The 21,470-nt window shown below is 37.1% G+C and overlaps 1 protein-coding gene across 1 annotated transcript in view; it reads left to right on the top strand.

Moving 5' to 3' along the window:
- Nucleotides 1-947, top strand: part of LOC149233681 (ubiquitin carboxyl-terminal hydrolase 2-like) — a 64,193-nt gene extending 63,246 nt beyond the window's left edge. The window contains exon 2 of the mRNA XM_089379827.1: nucleotides 319-947. Within this exon, the coding sequence (XP_089235953.1) occupies nucleotides 319-571 (253 nt within the window). The 3' untranslated portion in view covers nucleotides 572-947. The remainder of the gene's footprint in view (nucleotides 1-318) is intronic.
- The last annotated feature ends 20,523 nt before the right edge of the window (nucleotides 948-21,470 follow it).

Here is a 21,470-nt window from a genome sequence, read left to right as displayed (position 1 = left end):
GTAAAACGCTTTGATTGCCCCTTGAATATATATATATATATATATATATATAGTACTGTAACTTTGAACCTAAAAAGTTAATTTGTGGATTGATGCAAACTTCATTACTTGGTTGTTTTTTACAATGAGAAAGCTAAGGGCATTGTCTTATCTAGTGTAGCTTTTATCTACATGTGGATAGACTGAAGTACAGTTCAACATTGATATAATTAGGAAGGTTGCAACCATGCGTTCATGAGATGAACTGTTTGCTTATGTTTAGATAAATTTAGTCCACTGTCACATAGTGTGTAACTATGTTCAACTTTGTGCTTACAGGTGTCCAGACAAAGAAAGCTGTATCTATCGTCTAACAGGAGTTGTTGAACACTCCGGTACGATGAGAAGTGGTCATTATGTTGCTTACATCAGGGGTCCAGAAGCTGAAGATTGCCAAAAGGCTGAAAATGATGGCCATTGTGCTGAAAGCACATGGTATCGCATCAGCGACACATTTGTGCGTAAATTGTCCCTTTCAGAGGTTCTCCAGAGTGAAGCTTACCTGTTGTTTTATGAGAAAATTACTTGTTAGAGCCACAATAACCTTAGGCAACTGATTTCATAGTCTGCATCTGGTGATTTTGGTAATTGCCTTAAAGTAAATTGATCCATTTCAAGAAAAGAACTGCACTTGATATATCACTTTCAATTGGACATCTTGTCAGTCTCTGCAGCCAAAGAAGCTACAGTCATGGATGTAGTTTGGTAGAGTCCTGAAATGATGTCAGCGGACCAACTTATTGGATCATGAATACACCAATGTTTTTTCTGGTACAAAATAGAACCTATGCAGAGGAAATTCCTCACCCATTGTCTTAGGTACACATTTTGTTGTGTATATGAAGAAATAAATTCAGCATCCATATGCTTTTGTATAAAAGGATGGCTTGGTTTTATAGTCTTGTAAAGGTTTGAGATTATTAGATCAAACTTCACAAGCTATGTGGATATACCTGAATCAACCTGATCTCCCATATATCACACATGTGATCAAGAGCATTGGAAGAGAATTAATCGACATATCTTTCTGCAACCTGGGGTAATTAATCAAAAGAGAGCTAAGATCAAATGGATACAGCATCATGGTAATCTTTTGTTCGCAATTCCAATTTACATTGAAGGGCACTTTGCTAGTCTAACGGCTTTCTTAATAGTGCAGGTTTCATTTTGAATTTAGACATGAATACGTGGTTAACTAGAATTTCAAAGGTTAGATGCCCATTTTTCTTGCGTCTTGTTTATTTGACATTCAGCAGCTATACTCTTGTCAAAGAGAAAACTAGTAACGTTGCAAGTTATTATCTTTTGTTGTCTTGTCGAATGAACGCTTGAAAATAAGATTTCTGCTTAAATCGGAAGTTTTCAGATTAGACTTCAGCCAAGCAGATCACAAAATTGAAGTTCCATGGCTGCACACATGCAAAATGACAGAAAGTCTGCCCAGAGTAACCTTTTAATTGCTCCGTTTTAGTTTACATAACTATAAAATGTGGAACTGAATCTTATTTGATAGTGATTTACGATATGAAGAAGAGTTGCAGATAAGCTGATGAAAACTATGACACAAAAGTTAATATGAGTACTATTTTTCCGTGCCTGGTCCTTACAAACTTGGGCTTCTTCAGCCTTTCATTTACGTTGAGTAGCCCCTTCGCCTTTTCTACCTAATTGCTGTTCTCATATGGGAGAATCTCTTGCAGTCGTTCAGATTGCTGGCATAACCGGCAATTCAGCTTTAAGTGCAAGTGATAGTAAAACAAAAGCACAATGTTTGCAATAGCATTATAGGAGGATTTACTCATACAACTCCTTATATTTAGTCTGGATGAATGCTTAACTTTTTCGTAGTCTTAATCTAATTCCGAGTGTATGGTTTTCCACAGTTGCATATGCGATGTGCCCCCAGGGGACTGGGGATGGGGAGAAACATTCCCTTTTCATTGGCTACGACCCCTCATCTCAGGATTGTTGAAGCAATGCCCTCAATGCCCCCAAACACTCTTGGGGATCATATACATTTCGAAACAATGTACAAATTCACTAACCACTTACTGACCCTAAAATTAACCCACTACCCTTTACAGACTAATCTTTGTTTTTCTTTCTTTATAATGGATGCCCCTGCTGGTCGAAACACCAGTGTTGAAATTCTTAGCAGAGAGTAACAGTTCTAGCAATCGATCTAGCATACCTAGGATCAACAGAAAACTATCATCTACAATCAGATTTTTCCTAGAAATTGAAGCACAGCAAACTAGAGCAATGAGTACAATAGATCTGAAACTCAAATCACATCACTGTTTTATTACTCCGAAAACAGGAAACACTGGAAGCTTAAAACCCCGACTCTAATTACTCACTCCTCTCTACTGAACTAAATGAACTGGAAGCTTAAAACCCCGACTCTAATTACTCACTCCTCTCTACTGAACTAAATGAATAACAATAGAAACCCTCCCTTTCTTTATATCTAAGGAGGCTAGAGTTGTACACTAAAAATAACCTAACCCTAATTGCCTAGGTTAGAGTTAGAGTGCTCAGCACGCATATGTACATGATGCATTGGCCTCCTAAATAATAGATCTGTCAGTCTTCCAGGATCCAGATATGACAGGGAAACGGCAAGTACAGAAAAAATAAATATGAATTTAAAAACTAAAATTTATGAAAAAAATATAAAATTTTAAATATAAGACAAACATATATACGTAATATCTAATGCTTACATGCCCACGGCTTTAAATATAAAACAAACATATATACATAATATGTAATGCTTACAGGCCCATGGCTGCACAAGAGTCCAGTAGAGTGTACTGTTAACGCACTCCTGTGAAAGTGGCTGGTTTATGGTTGAAAACCTCACGAGTCTAGCTAAGAATATAATACTTATTTGAAATAATTAATATATATATAACTAACATATTATTTATAAATACTCTACATTAATTATTTTATATAAGTTAAATTATGAACTTAAACTTTCACTTTTGTTATATAAACTTTAGAGTTACGAACGAGGGGCGCTAAACAATATTTTATCATAACACATTGAGGAGTTTCGGGGGTTCTGACCCTAATTGGAAACAAAAAGGTGTAGATTATGGCAGTACGTTCACATGGACTAATTAACAACAGGGAAAAGACCAAGGTGCAAGCTAGGTTGGACTAAGTTTATGGCCCTAGGCATGATATCTTCTCTTTGGCGAAGTTGCAACCAGTAGATGTTTTGATGGACGTTACAGGTTTAGACCACTTTCGTATTCATATAGTTATTTTAGTTGGCACACAATGATTCAACACCTTCCTTTTTGGGGAGAGAAGCTTAAATAATATTGTAACGATGGTTATCTTTAATATATCTCAAAACTATACATTAAACTTTACTTCTAATATATTCTAGAACCATGCATCAAATTTTATCAGGGTGATAGATTACCGTTCCATTTAGTGTAAGGCTAACATTTCTAAAATGAGTTTGCCATGTGTGAAATATTTTGGATTACATGGGGGCCGTATAAAGAATCTTGCATTGCATAAAGATTTTTGGATTACATCACAGCAGTGTTTCACACGCAGATCCCAACGAATCTGAATGCAGGGATTTGTGGATCCAGCCCCCAAGCCTGACAGTTTCAGTAACGGAGCCTAGACCACAGTAGAATACACTTGCACCTTGCCCTCACCTTTACTTTGGGATCAATTTCCTGTCCTCTAAACTGGAAGTCAACCTATTTAGTGCTCTTTTCCTGAAATTGGAAAAGTAATTCACAAATAGAAAAGCAAGTTAAAATAGAACTGAAGCTAATATGTTGATTTGGAACAACTAAATTAAGAAAGCAAGCATTGTTCTAATTTTATGATAACAGTTGTAACTAGAATAAACCAATGGATGGCTCATGCATGTACTCTTTATTTGATTATCACTGTTACATTTGCTAAATGTATGATGCTGTCCTGCTACCCAGCACATTTAGGTGTAACTAGAGGAGATTTTTTTGGTGATCCATATTGTAGAAACTGGTCCCAGAGATGATTTTCAGCATTCTCCAATGACAATTGTCCATAGGTGCCTCATATGTCATGCTCAACTCACCCTTCTGATAATGATGGTGAACCAACACACCACACATTAGCCATTGTTTCATACGAAGTGTTTAAGTTTAGTGTTTTTGGCATTTAAGTAAGGATCATGGGTTGAAATCAACTAATGAATCATGATGCTTGGAAGTTATGCTTTTTGCTTTGTTTCACTTTGGTGGCCATCATATGTATTCTAGTAAGTGTTGCCACTCTTGGGCGTGGGATATTACTATTAGGTATGTGTTATATTATATTCTTGGCATGACTAGCAATTATATTCTTTGTCCATTTTTTCTGGTTTCGGCACACAGTCCTTTTTCTTTTGGTGGTTTTATGGTGCACAATTATTGTGGTCCATGGTAATGTAATTCCAGTTTAGGAACTATGGTTGTATTCTAATCTAGGATTAATGGATTGTGGGTTTTATGGATGTCACATGATGTACATATTGTGTTGTAGCATTGTAAAGATATAATATATTGAAAAATCCTTTTGGTTTTCTCAGTTTTAGGTTTTAAGGGCAGAATCTCTCTATAAAATGTGTGGGTGTGTGTCATTGCATCTTTTCTATTTTTATTAAGAATTCTTTGTAGCAATTAATTGTACAAGGATAAAACCAACATCAGTATTAGAATAGTTTGAATTCAAGAGGATGGATTTATAGGTAAGGGTTTTAGCGTGGGCCTGTAGTATACTTTGTTGTGCGAGATCTGTGGTATCAATTCTTACGGGGAAAGGAAATAGTGAATATTTCAAGCATAGAGATTGAGAAATTCAATGGATAGAGTTTCGAGGTGTGCAAGCTCAAAATGGAAGATCGTTTAGTAGGAAAGATAAGTGGATCACTGTGGATTTGGGTACTGCACTGATATGGATGTCGACAAAACACCGAACCAAGTTGGATAAGAAGACAAAAAGCACAATATAATTGTGTCTTTCAAATTAAGTATTACTAAAAGTTTCGAAAGAAGTGACTGTCATGTTCCCATTTTTATTTTCCTCTATAGTACAACTAAGGTGGATTTCCAAGGCACGAGATGGCTAGGTCATGGGCGCAGATTAATGTCATCAAGGGTTTAGGGGGAGCTTTGAGGGATTTTTACGAGATTCGATGGCATTCGTTTGGCATATTCTATCATCTACACAACTTGCCTTTCGTTTCGTTGCATTTCGACAACTTTCGGAAAACAAAGGTTATTATGGAGCCTAACTTAATTAATTTCGCTTGAGGTGGCATTTTGAGAGAAATATTTGATGGAATACCTCAGTGTAATAGCTCGTTGGAACCAGAATGAGAAGATCTACAAGATGAGATGCTGAGAAGTGACTTCTAGTGGCTGGAGAGAGTATGGTGGGAGATTTACCATTTTCTCTGATTAAAAATGGCTTTAATTAGTGATTTAATTAAGGAAATATAATTAATTGGAGGAAAAAAGGCCAAAAGTGACTTAAGCGAAATAAAATAAAATAAAAATTCACTTAAGATAAAGTCAATGGAGGAGCTTCTAGAATAATAGTAAAATAATAAAATAAGATGCTTTTAGAGGCTTGGTGATCTATCCATCAAATCTATAAAAGAGGAGATCATTTGGAGACATCTTGGAGTTTTGTATTTGTTTTTCGTTGAGAGGTTTGGAGAACCGGGAGTTCCTAGCTTCAGTTGTAGCCCCAGGACGGAAACCCTCGGGTGATGCAGTGAGAGTGGGTGAGAAGCCTTCTCTCTCCTTGGTGGATTCATCCAGAATTCACAGGGGTATTGATTAGTTTAGCTTTATTTTGGAGGCTAGTGCAGTATTGTTGTAGATTTCTTGAGTAGCCATTATTTCAACCATTTTCATATTATTGTATTAGCATATAATCTATGTTGCATATAATGAAATAAGGCAAAATTCTTTTGCACATTTATCTTGTCCATTCTTCAGTTGCAACTTATATTTTTAGTTTTTGTTGTTGATTTGTGATTCAAAGTGTTCACATTGTTTATTTAAATTAATGACAGAATTTCTGAAACAATATCCAACAAATTTATTGTTTCAGACATTATAGTGGTATTGGAGCATTCCTTGTTTTGTTGTGAATTTTGTAGTTCGATTTCTGCAAATTGTTTATGGAGCCGATGGCTTAAATTTTTGAAGCAATTTTGTTAAATTTGGCAACTAGGGCCAAACATCACTTTGGACAACTCTTATGAGGCAACTGATATTTTTCTTGGATTCCTCTTTCCGGGAGGTGTAGGATTGATCTAAAGATCATCCCATTTTGACATGTACAAATGAAGTTTTGAATTTATTTTGATTATGGACAAATTGTCAAGGTCGGCCAGCCATCAAATTAGCCTCCTCCAACCTTTAACGTTGCATATAAATACAAGGTGTTTCCTCCTCATTTTGGCATCTCATCCCATTCATCTTTCTCTCTCATCTTGATTGGGTATAGATTTCTGGGACTCTTTCTCTCCACACGTGTGAAAGGAAGATTGTCTTTTCTAGCAGCTGCATTCACCAGATTTGACCGAAATTTCAGGAGGTTGTCTTTGACCAACGTTGACGTTGTTTGACTTCGGTTTTGTGAGGGAGACTTCTGTTTGGGCAGGGCGCGGTTCTGGGCACAAAAATCAAGGCAGTTTGACCCTTGCATTGACTAGCATTGATTGCCCTAATTCAAGTTGTTGTGTTGACTTTTGTTGACCATATTTGATTGGTTATTTTTGGACTGTTTTGGGCTGCATTATCTTACTATTGGAGGCCGAGTTGACCAAGGTTGAATGAGCTATTTTGGAGGGCAATTTCAGCTCTGTTGACCAACATTGATTTTCTGGTTAGGGCTTTTTGTTTCTGTTGTTTTGACTGATCAGTTTGGGCAAGTGAATATTGTAAATTGTACTCTTTCTTTGCTGAACTTTTGAAGAATTATAAGAAGAATTGGTCAAGGGTTTTCCCACATTGGGGTTTGTCACTGGTTGGTGCCATATCTTGTGGCCTCTTGTGTTGGCTTGTCTTCCATTGTTATTGTTTATGTTCTATTTTCATTTTACTATTATGTTGATGTGATTTCTACACTGAATATGATATTGGGCTAATAAATAAAAGTGAAGTAAAATTTCTCTAAGCATAGAACATACCATTGTTATCTTAAAATTAACATGATATCATAGCGGAGGTGAAGACAAAGCCCAAGCAAGAGTGAAGAACAATCACTAAGAAGAGCAATCACTGATCAAGAACAAATCTCACTGGCCTCCACATCCTACTTTAAGTCTGATGATAAGCTTCATGATAAGTTTGATTATCATGCATGGAAGATGTCTCTTGATTTGACTTTCGAAGAGCAAGATGTCATGGATTATGTGTAGGGAAAGATTCTAGAACCTCCTTCAAATGCATCGGTTGTTGCGAAGACAAAGTACAAAAAGGGTGAAGTCAAAGCCAAGAAGATCATCAGGGATTCTATTCATAAGAACTTAGTTTCTTACATCTCCGATTTGAATACATCAAAGGAGATATATGACAGGTTGGTTGGCATGTTCAAATCTAGTAATGCAAATCAAATTCTTTTTCTCAAGAACAAGCTGAAGGATATAAAATTGGGAAAAGGTGAGGATATTCAATCCTACTTCATGAGGATTACCAAGATAAAAAAAATGATCTTCTTTCAATTGGTGAAGCTATTGCTGGCAGGGAGCTCATTCTCATTGTCCTTGAAGGTCTTCCTCTCGAATGGCATGTGTTCAACACTACTATTCTCAATAACGACAGAATTCAAGGTTTTGAAGAATTGCTGACTAGATGTTCTCAAGAAGAAACAAGGATGATGGAATTGGATATGCCTTCGAATAGGAATAATCCTATTGCATTCTCTACTCATGCCAGGAGGAAGAACAATGCAGGTTCAAAGAAGCAAAGTTAAGGAAGACTAAGATTCAAAAATGGAAGGAAGGGAAGATGCTTAATTTGCAACAAGTTTGGTCACTATGCCAGGGAGTGTCCAAATAGAAGGGACACATCTCATGATGATGGTCACAATCATTCCAGGGGTAACAACAACAATCAAAGGAATGACAGATTCGACAACAAAGGGAAAATGAATTCTTCTGCTACTCAACTCAGAAATGATCGAACTTCTAAAAGAACAAGAAACTCTAGGTATGATGAGTCTAATGTTGTAAATTCTAAGCAAAAGGAATTTTATCTTATATCTTCCCTCTCTACTGCCTATCCTCCTGATACTTTGGGAAATTGGTTGATTGATAGTCGTGCCTCAAGGCACTTCATCGGGTACAAGGAAACTCTTTCAAATCTGATAGAGAAGGATACAATTTTGGAAATTATCCTTGGAGACAATGCCACCTATCCCATGAAGGGAGTTGAGAATGTTACCATTCAATTGAATCAAGGTAACACCATTCATCTTCAAGAAGTACTATATGTACCTGATCTAAAGAAGAATGTAGTGTCTATCTCGGCGATGGAAGACAAATGATTCAAGGTGGCATTCATTGATGGAAAGGTATGTGTGTGGAAAAGAAATTTCAAAGAAGCATTTACTCTTGGATTCAGGGTTAACAATTTATATCAAGTTGGAGGAAGTCCACTGGGAGCCATGTCTTGTGACATATCTCTTCAATCCGAACTATGGCACTAGAGGTTTGCTCATCTTTACTATAAGGCTTGATCTGAAAATGAGATCTTAAACCAATATTAAGGTATTACAGACTCATGTGTAGGAATGCCTATATTACTTAGTGCAACGAATCAAAAAGATTGCGAATAATAAAGACAATGAGCAATTAGAAAACATAACAGTCACACACATCAACACAACAAATAATCAAGGAGTTCACCAGACTTCCTGGCTACGTCTCCTAGTCCAGCTTTCAATGTCATCCTCTATATTATGTCTTCAAGAGCAGATTATTACAAGTGTGAGCTCAAACCGAGTTTCAACACAACAATGATAAAACAATAGGGATTTACTTGAAATCTTCAAGTCTACAAGAGTACATAGACTCTCCCTCTTGCTCTCTGTCTCCTGCTTTTCTCTCTGTCTCAGCAACTGCCTCCTCTGTCTCTGCCATTGAATTGCTTTTAAGCCTATTGGCGTTGTCAGTTTGCATTCCTTTCTCGGGCTTTCTGGCTCCCGACCCCTGTTCGTTCATCTCCCTTTCGAGCGTTAAACAATCATTGTAAAATACTGAAGGTATGGTGGCCACCTGTTTGTAACGGAAAGTACCATTGGCACAGGTGAAATCCCAAAAATTCGTTTCTCTGTTTACACGGAGAAATACACATAAAACATAGAAAAATCCGACAAAACATTTTCTATCGAACTTCAAATAATATCCAATCGCATCCATAATCCCTATTGGGTCCGTGCTTGATCGTTATCGCAAGTCGCAGTGCCCATATGCCATGGTTTCCTTTGTATTTGGGTTTATAACAAAAATACAAGGAAATACATAGAATACATTGAAAAACCCGACAAAACACTTTTATGGGAACTCAAATTATATAGTGCCGCATTTATAAACCCTTTTGGGTCCAGCTATTGCAAGTCGCATGTTGCATAGGCCCCGCTCCTTTGTATTGCTCCGATGCGATATCGCGATCGCGATCGCATATCGCAATGTCTTCAGTCCTCGGTAAGTCCTTTCTTTGGCCATGTTGCGCTGCAATATCGTAGTTAATCTAGATCATTGATCTATCATTGTTAATCCGACGGCAAACGGTTATTTCGGGTGGCCCATTTGCACGAGGATTAGCCACCTGAAAAGGTGATTTTCTCTCTCTTGCGCCATGCCACGTGTCGGCTAGTGTATAGGATCGGGCGGAGCCCGTCCAATACCACTCACTGCTTGAGGTCTGCCTGAAATACCATTTACCTCAAAACTCAAATCTTTCGTTGTTTTATTCATAAATCCTTTGGGTTGGCTGAAAGCCTTTGCGCCTGTTTAAGTTCTCTCCCTTAGTTTCCATGCGATGCGATATTGTGGTTAATCTAGACCGTTGATTTGCGCACTTGATCAAACGGTTCACATTGTATCACTGATCGCTCATCGCAATTCTTTTAAGGTCAAGGTCCATTAACACTTTCGCTGGCTTTCTCTGATGCGATTTTCCGATTTGATCCGGGCCATTGATCTGTCCAATCCAACGACTTTGGTGCATCCCGACTGCGCTTCCACTTTCCTTTAGATTTTTGGGTTTTTCCGCCATTCCTTCACTATTTTCCCTTGCGATAATGTTTCCAATAGTTAATATACATGAAGACTTAGAGGTTTTAGGTTTCATTTTGGATCACACCTTCCGATTGAAAAGATTTTGGACCACCAAAAGTTGGTTTTTAGGCATCGATCAAGTGAGGATACAACTCCCTCACCTGTTTAACTTCTATCCATCATGCTTTGCTTGGATTTGAACCTTTGAGCTCTATTCTCAGGTACTCAACATTCCCTCCTCACATAGTTCTCACCTTCCTGTCTAGAACTGTATCTTCCTGTAACTCATTTAGATATTCAGGCAACAGAGTCTCAATAGAAGGCAACTGACTTTGCTCTTCAGGATCTTCAATCAATGAAGGTTCATACAATCTCAAGTTTTCTGCATTAACGACAGTTGAATAGATCTGCATATACGCTGGTAAACCAAGGCGAAAAACATTTTCCCCAATTTTATAAAGTATCTTGAAAGGTCCATACCTTATTGGTTTTAGCTTTTTTACCTTCACCCTCCATTCTATCTTTGTTGATGTATAGCCAGACTTGATCACCAACTTGAAAACTATGCTCAGCCCGATGCTTTTCATGTCTTGCCTTGTACTTGTCTTGACTTCTTTCCAGCTGTTCCTGCACTGCCTAGTGAATTTCCTGGATTTGTTCAATGAACTTGGATGCTTTGTCCACATCACTGTGTCCATCAACTGCTATGTCTTTACCAAAGACAAAATCCAAGGGAGACTGTGGTATAAAACCAAAACAAGTCTCAAAAGGAGATCTCTGAGTAGAAGAGTGCTTGGCGCAGTTGTAAGCATGTTGCACATAACACAAATACTCATCCCAAAGCTTGGAATGCTTGCTGCAATAGTCTCTGAGCAACTGGATCACTGTCCTATTGACCACCTCTGTCTGATCATCTGTTTGTGGATGAAATGTTGTGCTCTTCTTCAACCTGCTGTCAATCAACTCCCATAAACTTGACCAAAACTTCCCAACAAATCGAAAATCTCAATCAGATACAATAGAAGTGGGTAAACCAAAATGAACCCATACATTCTGAAAGAACAAATTTGCTGTTTGTTCAACTGTAACCTACTTGTTACAAGGTATCAAAATACACAATTTACTGAACCTATCCACAACAACATACAAATAATCATAACCTTTTCTAGATTTTGGCAATCCCCCAACAAAGTCCATGGAAACACTTTCCCAAGGACGAGCAGGAATTGGAAGTGGAGTGTACAACCCTAATTTTCTATTACTGGGCTTGCTTGCAGCACACATAGTACACCCTTTAATATATCTAGAAACTGTCTCATGCATTTTGGGCCAATAACAAAACCTCTGCAATTGTGCAACTGTTTTACTTATACCAAAATGACCTGATATTAGAGAAGTATGTGCTTCTCGAATTATGTTAACTCTTTCAGTTTGTGGAATGCATAACTTTCCCAAATGATATAAGAGTTGGTCCTTTACATAATAATCCAATTCTTCTACTTGTTTGCCATGACTTAAAGTTGCATATACATCTTTAAAATCTACATCTTAAGCATATTGTTCAATGTAACTTTCATGCATTACTGAGTTATGCTTAAGTATAGTAGATGCATTTATGATTGGTTTTGACAACATATCTGCAACCTTATTGGGTATGCCCTTCTTATATCTGATGAAAAGATGAAATTTTTGTAGAAAACCCATCCACCTATAATGTCTTGATTGCTGCAATTTAATTTGTGAGTGCAAATATTGAAGTGGTTGATGATCTGTATGTATGATTGTTTTTTTACCCATTAGGTAATGTTTCCACTTTTTCACACTTTGTACTAATGCATACAATTCTTTATCATATGTGAGATAATTAACTACTGTAGAAGTAAATGTCTCAGAATGATAACATATGGGTTTTTGTGTTGCATCAACACTGCTCCCATGGCATAGTCACTGGCATCTGTCTCAATTTCAAATGGATATTGAAGATTTGATAGTGCTAGTACTGGTGCTGTACTTATTTTCTCTTTTAAGGTGTCGAAGGCTTTTTGTTGTTTGCCTCCCCACTGAAACACATGTTTCAATCCTGTTAAAGCATGTAATGGAGCTGCAATCAAAGAAAAGTTAGCAATAAAATTTCTCCAGTATTGCGCTGCCCCTAGGAAACTCCTAACCTCTGTAGCAGATTTGGGCTTAGGCCAATTCACAATGACTTCAACCTTAGAGAGATCTATCTTCAATTCACCACCCCCTACAATATGACCTAAATAATTTAAAGATGTTCTGCCAAATTCACATTTTGATCGTTTTACATAGAGATTTTTTCTTTTTAAAACATCTAAAGTCTGTTTTACATGCTTTACATGGTCTTCCCATGTCTTACTAAAAACAAGAATGTCATCTAAATAAACAATTACAAAATCATCAATAAAAGGTCTGAGTACATCATTCATAACTCTCATAAATGTAGCAGGCGCATTAGTTAAGCCAAAAGACATAACCAACCATTCATACAATTCTTGCTTTGTCTTGAAAGCAGTCTTCCATGCATCCCGTTTTGCAAATCCGACCCGATGAGAACCACTTCGTAAATCTAACTTAGAAAAGTAAATTGTTTCTTTCAATCTAATAGATCATCAATACGAGGAAGATGATAATAATTCTTGATCGTTATTTTATTTAGTGTTTTATAATCAATGCACATTCTCCACAATCCATCTTTCTTTCTCACCAACACGATTGGAGATCCACATGGTGATGTGCTTGGTCATATAAACCCTTTATTGAGCAACTCCTGTACCTGCTTCTTTATCTCTGCATTCTCTAAAGCTGACAACCTATACATTCCAATGTTAGGTAATGGATCATCTTGCTGCAGACAAATATCATGTACTATTTTCCTTTTGGGTGGCAGGCCTTTAGGTTCTTGAAATAGGATATCATATTTTAAAACAACTTTAACTAAATCAGCTTTCTGTTTAGAATCACAACCTTCAAATGCATTGGATTTTTCAAGATCATTTTCCTTTACAACCATTAGTAAAAACTGCTTACTTGAATTCACAATTCTTTTCATCTGTCCTGAGTTTATGAGAGAATAGTTATTTTTGAGTTTATGAACTCTTACAATATATTCAATTCCATCTTTAGTGAGTTGATACTTATTCTCAGCTTTATAGAAAATAGCTTTCATATCATACAAGTCTGGACTTCCCAAAACAATACCACATATATCCAATGGAACTATATCTAACTCAACCTCATCTACAAATGTTGATCCAATAGCAAACCTAAGTTTACATTGTCTCGTTACTTGTCGCTTTTTTTTATGACACACCCAACCTAATGGATATGGCTTCTCATGAGGTTTTGTTTGTAATCCCAACTTCTTTACAATTGTTTCAGAAATCAAATTTACTTGTGATCCACTATCAAACAAAGTATCAATCTTATTGTGCTTGGAAATTACTCTAATACGAAAAAGCTCATTTCTCTCTCTCATTATTTTCATTATCAACAGATTGTGCAAAATTACTTGTGGATGCTTTAGAATCTTTACCTTTAATACCTGTGGCTCTAACTGTTGTTTCATCGCCTGAATTTGATTCCAAGTCCTGCTGAACAACTGCAACATTCTTTCTCTCCTTACCACCGAACTTTTTAGGTCTCCGTTCTGGATGCAAGACCAGCACTGTGCCTCATCATGTCCTTCTTTCTTGCAATGAGTGCATGAAGGCTTATCCTTCTTTACAGTGTTTGCTTTCCTCTCCTTCCATTTCAGTTTCTTCTTTTCTTTGTTCTTGCTTACAGAATATTTAGATGTTCCCCCAACCTCAGGGTTTACATTCTTACCTCTAGCTTATAGATGTGTGGCTTGAATTGATACATCATCTAAGCTAGTGGGATTAAACATGAGAATAATATGCTTTAAATAGCTATGAAGACCACCAATATACTTCAATAAAGTCTCAGGTGAGTCTAATGATATTCCTAGAGTTAAAGCTCTCTTTCTGAATTCCTGAGTATAACTTTGTACACTTTGACCCTTCAACTGGTAAAGAGTTTTCCAGCTCATCATTGCCTGCTGCATGTAAGCTAAAGGATAGAATTGCTTTTTTATAGCAGAAACAAATTCATTGCAGGTAGAAATGATTTTACCATGTTTTTGTAGATCAGATTGTGTCTTGCCTTCCCACCATACTAGTGTCGTTCCTCCAAGTCGAAGGCTAGCCAGCTGAATCTTCTTCCTTTCTGAATCAATGTTCTTCACCCTGCAATATACATTAATCTGTCTTATCCAATTATATAGTTTCTATGCATTTAGTTCTCCATCATAAATTGGCAAATCAAACTTCACATCTAATTTAATCAAAGAAGTTTTCTTCTTTTTCTTATCAGGGCTAGTTTTATGCGAAGAAGATGATGAGGATGATGAAGGTGATGACGGAGGAAATGGTGGAGAAGGCATTTCTCCTTTTCCTTTGCCTTTTGGATGGGCAACTAGAAAAAGTTCCTCTGCTTCTTTGTCTAGTTTGGGTGTTGAAGTGCTTTCAATTCGACTCTTCTTAAACTCCAGATACATCGCTTCCACCATGGCTTGGAGTGCCTTAAAACCTTCCATAAACTGAGACTCTGATCCAAATGGAGTTTCTTCTGCCATTCTCCTCTGAGAATAGACTCTTCCAATCTCTGGATTAGCCTCAACAAGTTCTCATTCTCTTAATTTGAGCTTTAATCTAGTTAGCGTTCAAAATCCAGCACAAGCTTGTCTAACCTTAACAAAACCAAATGCTCTGATACCACTTGATCTGAAACAAGATCTTAAATCAATATTAAGGTATTACAGAATCATGTGAAGGAATGCCTATATTACTTAGTGCAACAGATCGAAAAGATTGCGAATAATATAGACAATGAGCAGCTAGAAAACATAACAGTCACACACATCAACACAACAAATAATCAAGGAGTTCACCAGACTTTCTGGCTACGTCTCCTAGTCCAGCTTTCAGTGTCGACCTCTATATTATGTCTTCAAGAGCAGATTATTACAAGTGTGAGCTCAAACTGAGTCTCAACACAACAGTGACAAAACAACAGGGGTTTACTTGAAATCCTCAAGTTTATAAGAGTACATAGACTCTCCCTCTTGCTCTTTGTCTCCTGCTTTATCTCTATCTTAGCAACTGCCTCCTCTGTCTCTGCCATTGAATGGCTTTTAAGCCTATCGACACTGTCGGTTTGCATTCCTTTCTTGGGATTTTTGGCTCCCGACCCCTATCCATTCATCTCCCTTTCGAGCGTTAAACAATCATTGTAAAATACTGAAGGTATGGTGGCCACATGTTTGTAACAGAAAGGACCACCAGTGCAGGTGAAATCCCAAAAAATCGTTTCTCTGTTTACACAGAGAAATACACAGAAAACATAGAAAAATCCGACAAAACACTTTCTATCAGATTTCCAATAATATCCAATCGCGTCCATAATCCCTATCGGGTCCGTGCTTGATCGCTATCGCAAGTCGTAGTGCCCATATGCCATGGTTTCCTTTGTATTTGGGTTTATAACGGAAATACAAGGAAATACATAGAATACATTGAAAACCGAACAAAACACTTTTATCAGAACTCAAATTATATAGCACCGCATTTATAAACCATTTCGGGTTCAGCTATTGCAAGTCGCATGTTGCATAGGCCCCGCTCCTTTATATTTCTCCGATGCGATATTGCGATCGGCGATCGCATATCGCAATGTCTTCAGTCCCCAGTAAGTCCTTCCTTTGGCTGTGTTGCGATGCGATATCGTAGTTAATCTGGACCGTTGATCTATCATTGTTAATCCGACGGCAAATGGTTATTTCGGCTGGCCCATTGGCACGAGGATTAGCCACCCAAAAAGGTGGTTTTCTATCTCTTGCGCCATGCCACGTGTCGGCTAGTGTATGGGATCGAGCGGAGGCCGTCCAATACCACTTACCACCTGAGGTCTGCCCAAAATACCATTTACCACGGAACTCAAATCTTCTGCTGTTTTATTCATAAATCCTTCGGGTCCGCTGAAAGCCTTTGTGCTTGTTTAAGTCCTCTCCCTTAGTTTCCATGCGATGCGATATTGTGGTTAATCTGGACCGTTGATCTGAGCGCTTGATCAAACGATTCACGTTGTATCGCTGATTGCTCATTGCAATTCTCTCAAGTTCAAGGCTCGTTAACACTTCAACTTGCTTTCTCCGATGCGATTTTCCGATTTGATCCAAGCCGTTGATCTGTCCAATCCGATGGCTCTGGTGCATCCCGGTTGTGCTTCCACTTTCCTTTGTATTTTCGGGTTTTTCCACCATTCCTTCACTGTTTTCCTTTGCGATAGTGTTTCCGATAGTTAATATACATGAAGACTTAGAGGTTTTAGGATCCATTTTGGATCAAGGCTCTACCCGATGCAAGGAAGATGGTTACAGGTCTGCCCGAATTCCAAATATAGCATTAATGGTGTATGTCAGGGATGTGCCAAGTGAAAACATACAAGGGGACCATTCCCCTCAATTGATAGCAAGATCCCAGACATTTTGCAATTGGTTCATTCTGATCTATCTGGTATGTTGCTTGTGACATCATTAGGAGGATATTTATATTATGTTGTCTTTGTGGATGGCTTCTCTCGCAAAACTTGGATATATTTCTTGAAGAGGAAGGACGAAATATTCTCATGGTTCTGTGCCTTCAAAGCCTTGGTGGAAAATCAAACAGGGAATAAGATCAAGATATTGAGGACCCATGATGGAACCAAGTATGAATCAAATGAATTCAATGACTATTGGATGGACGCTGGCATTAAGACGGAGACTACTACTGCATATACTCCTGAGCAAAATGGTGTTGTTGAAAGGAAGAATCATTCCATTATAAAAGCTACTCATGCCATGCTTCATGATCAAGGACCTCCAAAGTTCTTATGGGGAGAAGCTGCCAACACTGTTGTGTACGTTCAAAATCAATGCCCTCATTAAGCATGGGACTCCAAAACTCTCAAAGAATTTTTCACTCGTAAGAAACCTGATGTTTCTCATTTTATAATTTTTGGTAGTCTCGTATACTTTCATGCGTTGAAAGAAAAGAGAAGTAAATTGGAGGCATTTGGGATGAAGAGAAATTTTGTGGGCTACAGTGAAACTTCTAAGGCATATAGAATCTATTTGCCTGGTCAAAGAGAAGTAGAGTTAAGTCATGGTGTCACCTTCGATGAGGATGCTTCCCTAAGGAAGATTAGCAACCTTCCTATTCCAAAGAAGGATAAAGAAGCAAATGCAGGAAATTATGGAGATTCGCAGGATGGGCCGATGCCCAAGGTTGAAGAACCGATGGATCCCATTGATTCTCCTCCTCCAAAAGGATACCCTCATGGTTGAGGGAAACTCTCGAAGATGTCGAGAGACATGTTGCACTGAAGGGGGCATTTCGTGAAAGCAAGCCTAATAGGTACAAAGGGTACTTAACTGCCATGAGCACCATTATGCAGTCTGAACCTTGCTCATTCGAAGAAGTTGTGAAGTAACAAGTATGGAAGGATGCTATGAATGAAGAGTACGAGTCAATTATGAAGAATGATGTCTCGGATGTGGTCCCTAGACCCTAGGACAAATCTGTTGTCACCTTTAAATGGCTATACAAGATCAAGCATGGCGTTGATGGAAGCACTGAGAAGTTCAAGGTCAGATTTGTTGTTCAAGGCTTATCTCAAAAGGGAGGTGCAGATTATGATGATATATTTGCACCCGTTGCTTGCTACACCACCATCCGTTCGATTATAGCCCTTGCTGCCTCGCAAGGATGGAATCTATATCAGATGAATGTCAAGAATTCTTTCTTACATGGTTCACTTAAGGAGGAAGTCTATGTGGAACAACCTTAAGGGTTTGGAGTTCAAGATCGTCAGACACATGTATGCAAGTTGAAGAAATCCCTCTTATGTGTTGAAGCAAGCACCCCGAGCTTGGTATGAGAGGATCAATAACTATCTAATGAAGCTGGGATTTACAAGAAGTGAAGCTGATTTGAATCTTTACTTTAAGATTGAGAATGATAGACCTCTCATCTTGGTACTCTATGTGGACGATCTCTTTCTGTTAGGTGCATACCTTCATCAATGTAAGAGAGAGTGGGCTTCCAAATTTGATATGAAGGACCTAGGACTGATGCATTACTTCCTAGGGTTGGAGGTCTGGCAACAACCAGGGGGGATTTTCCTTTCTTAAGGAAAATATGTTGTGAAGCTCCTTGAAAGATTTGGGATGGTGGGTTGCAAGTCCGTGACTACTCCAATGGAACTTAACTTCAAGAAGTTATGCGGAAGTGCTGTTGGGCCATGTTGTTGCACAAAATGTCTAGGCACTGCGACAACGACTCAGATTGGGGCTGTCACACTAATCCCCAATCACTCTGTTTGAGTTGTCTCCCAATAGCAGACTAAGGGGGGTAGACCCTATGGAAATGGAAAAATGAAAGATTAGTTGGGAACCAACCAACCTGGGAGACATAGTTAAGCAACCAATACTTGTTTTAGATTGCACAAGATTTTAAGGATTCAAAATGATTTGAAGAAAGTGATACCAGTGCCTTGTGGAGTCAACTATCTTGCGAAGAAAATAAGGTTCAAGTAAAGGATGAGAAACTGCCGCTGAAAAGACTCGACTGTCTCATATGCAAATCTTGCGAAGAAAATAAGGTTCAAGTAAAGGATGAGAAACTGCGGCTGAAAAGACTCGACTGTCTCATATGCAAATGCAAAATTAAAACTATGTGAAATGTAAGGGCTTGGTTAATTTTAGTTAAATGAAAGCCTAAAATTACTTCTGAAATATGTTTTAAATGTTACTTAACTTAAGGCTCAGAAAAGTGGTGATCTAAATGTGAAAGCAGGTACTTATACCAGCACTACAAACTGTAAAATCTGCACACATAATCGCTGAAATGCACAATGGACTGAAATGTAAAATGATGGAATAAAACACCTTTAAATTCAAAAATTCATTTGTATGAAATACTCAACCAAAATCATTAGATGCATGAGTAAAACTAGATTAGTTCTACTTGAATAAGAATGTAAAGAACAAATGAACTTCATAAATTAAACTAACTGTTTTAAACTCATATCACATTAATGAAATATCAATCTAGTAATATGCTTTTACATCAAATGTTAAAACCAACAATATATTTTAAAACAACAGTCCTGTAACCATGCAATATTAAAAAATTTCTATGTATAACAACATAAAATTATAAATGACAAACTGATAACTACAATTTAGAAAATTTCTAAGTTTAATTCTTTCTGATTTGTTGAAGTATTTGATCTAAAAAACTCATAAATAAACCACTGAACAACAGTGAAACATTTTTTAGAAATTTGTTTGCAAAAGTTGTTGAAACTTACTTCTATTTCAACAATTATACAACAGTAAAATATAAATTAAATTTGCTGCTAAATTCAAAAAATTTTCAAGTTTAATTCTTTATGATCTATTGATGTATTTGATCTAAAAACTCGGAAAATTACTAAAAAAACAATGAAATAATATTCAGAAAATAGCATGCAAAAGTTTTTGAAAGTAATTATATTTCTGAAATATAATGCAGTGAAAGATGCAAACTAATTTGCTGCTAAATTTCAGATAACTAAAATTTTATGCTAGGATTAATCTTGCTTTCAATTAAATCAATGAAAAAGGTAAGGGTTTAGAAGATGTGCACCATTTAATCCCTAGGGGCTTGAAGACACTTGAAGATGGGTTGTCCAAGTCACTGAAAATTCTCCAATGCAAATGCCAAACTTGGAAAATTTTGAGAAAAAATTGTTTTTTTTTTGGGAAATTTTAGGAAAAATTTAGTGAGAAAATTGTGCTGAAGAAGGCTGCAAAGATGAGAGGCCCGAGAGTGGAATGATAGAGATCGAGAATGAGGCTAGATATGCCCAGCGTTGGGCCTCAAGGCCCTAAAAAAATTTGCCCACGATCCTTTTGAAATTTCTCCTCAACCTGCAAACAAAATGGAGATGCCCTCTAAGGCTTAGATCTCTCTCCGGAATCTACAAAAATCACCTGCAATTTTCAGATCTGTTCTTGTACAAATAAAAAATAGAAAAAACCCCACAGCATGTATATACAAAACTATGACATACACAAAACCCCAATTAATAAAAAAAAATTATATTTACAAATCTACAATAATATTCTACAGATCTAACAGATATGCAGATCAAAGCCCTCTATTAGCCAGATTTAAACAAATTTTTGCACAATATTTAGAATTAAATTTGAAATTTTAAAGAGACACAAGCCCAAGAAAAACCCCGCAAGTAAGATATTCTATAAAATGACTTTCAAAAATTAAAAATATAGTGGGCTTTTTTAGATTCTATAAACTGAGAGTTAGTTGGTCCAGCTGAAGATTTTCCCAAACGCCCAAATTCTGAATAATAACTTCTGCACACTTAAATCTACTTGTTAGATTAATAGAGTTTTAAAAAATGATCACAAAATTATCAATAAATAGAGATACCTGCTACTTCTATCAAATTAAAATGATATTCTAAAAAGTCCAGAAATTTGTGCAAGATGCTTGTACACAGATCAATCCTCAAAGACTATTAACCAGCGAATGCCAATAAAAATGACAAAGTATTAAGAACAATATTACCACATAAATCTGAAAGAGAAACACCACGGTTTGAAACCCGAAAGTATTTGCATTTTATTAACCATAAAAAAATTACAAGAGATTTCTTAAAGCAAGTACACGATTCAAAAATCGGATGCAAATAAGGGAGAGATGTCTCTCATTTATAGGAAAATTCTCCAACGGCTAGTTGGCTTGATCCCCGTCAAAGCAATCTCAACTGTTGATGAAGATCAAATGATCTTTTAATCATCACCGTTGAAATAAGTCACTTTTTGATGAAATTCAAATTTCACTTTTAATTTCCTTTTAATTAACTCAAAAATGATTATTTTGAGTTAATTGCCACAAGAAAGTGGACTTTGACTTAACTACTATGGCCCAAGGGTTCAAAATATCTTGAAGTTTTCAATATTTCCTTGGTCGGTGACTTCCAAAAATTAAAAACTTTAAAACCCAAG

Source organism: Pinus tabuliformis, chromosome J (assembly GCF_031772625.1).
Source record: "Pinus tabuliformis cultivar Carrire ecotype Pingquan chromosome J, CPIR1, whole genome shotgun sequence".
Lineage (NCBI taxonomy): Eukaryota > Viridiplantae > Streptophyta > Pinopsida > Pinales > Pinaceae > Pinus > Pinus tabuliformis.
This window is presented reverse-complemented; position numbering and strand designations above follow the sequence as displayed.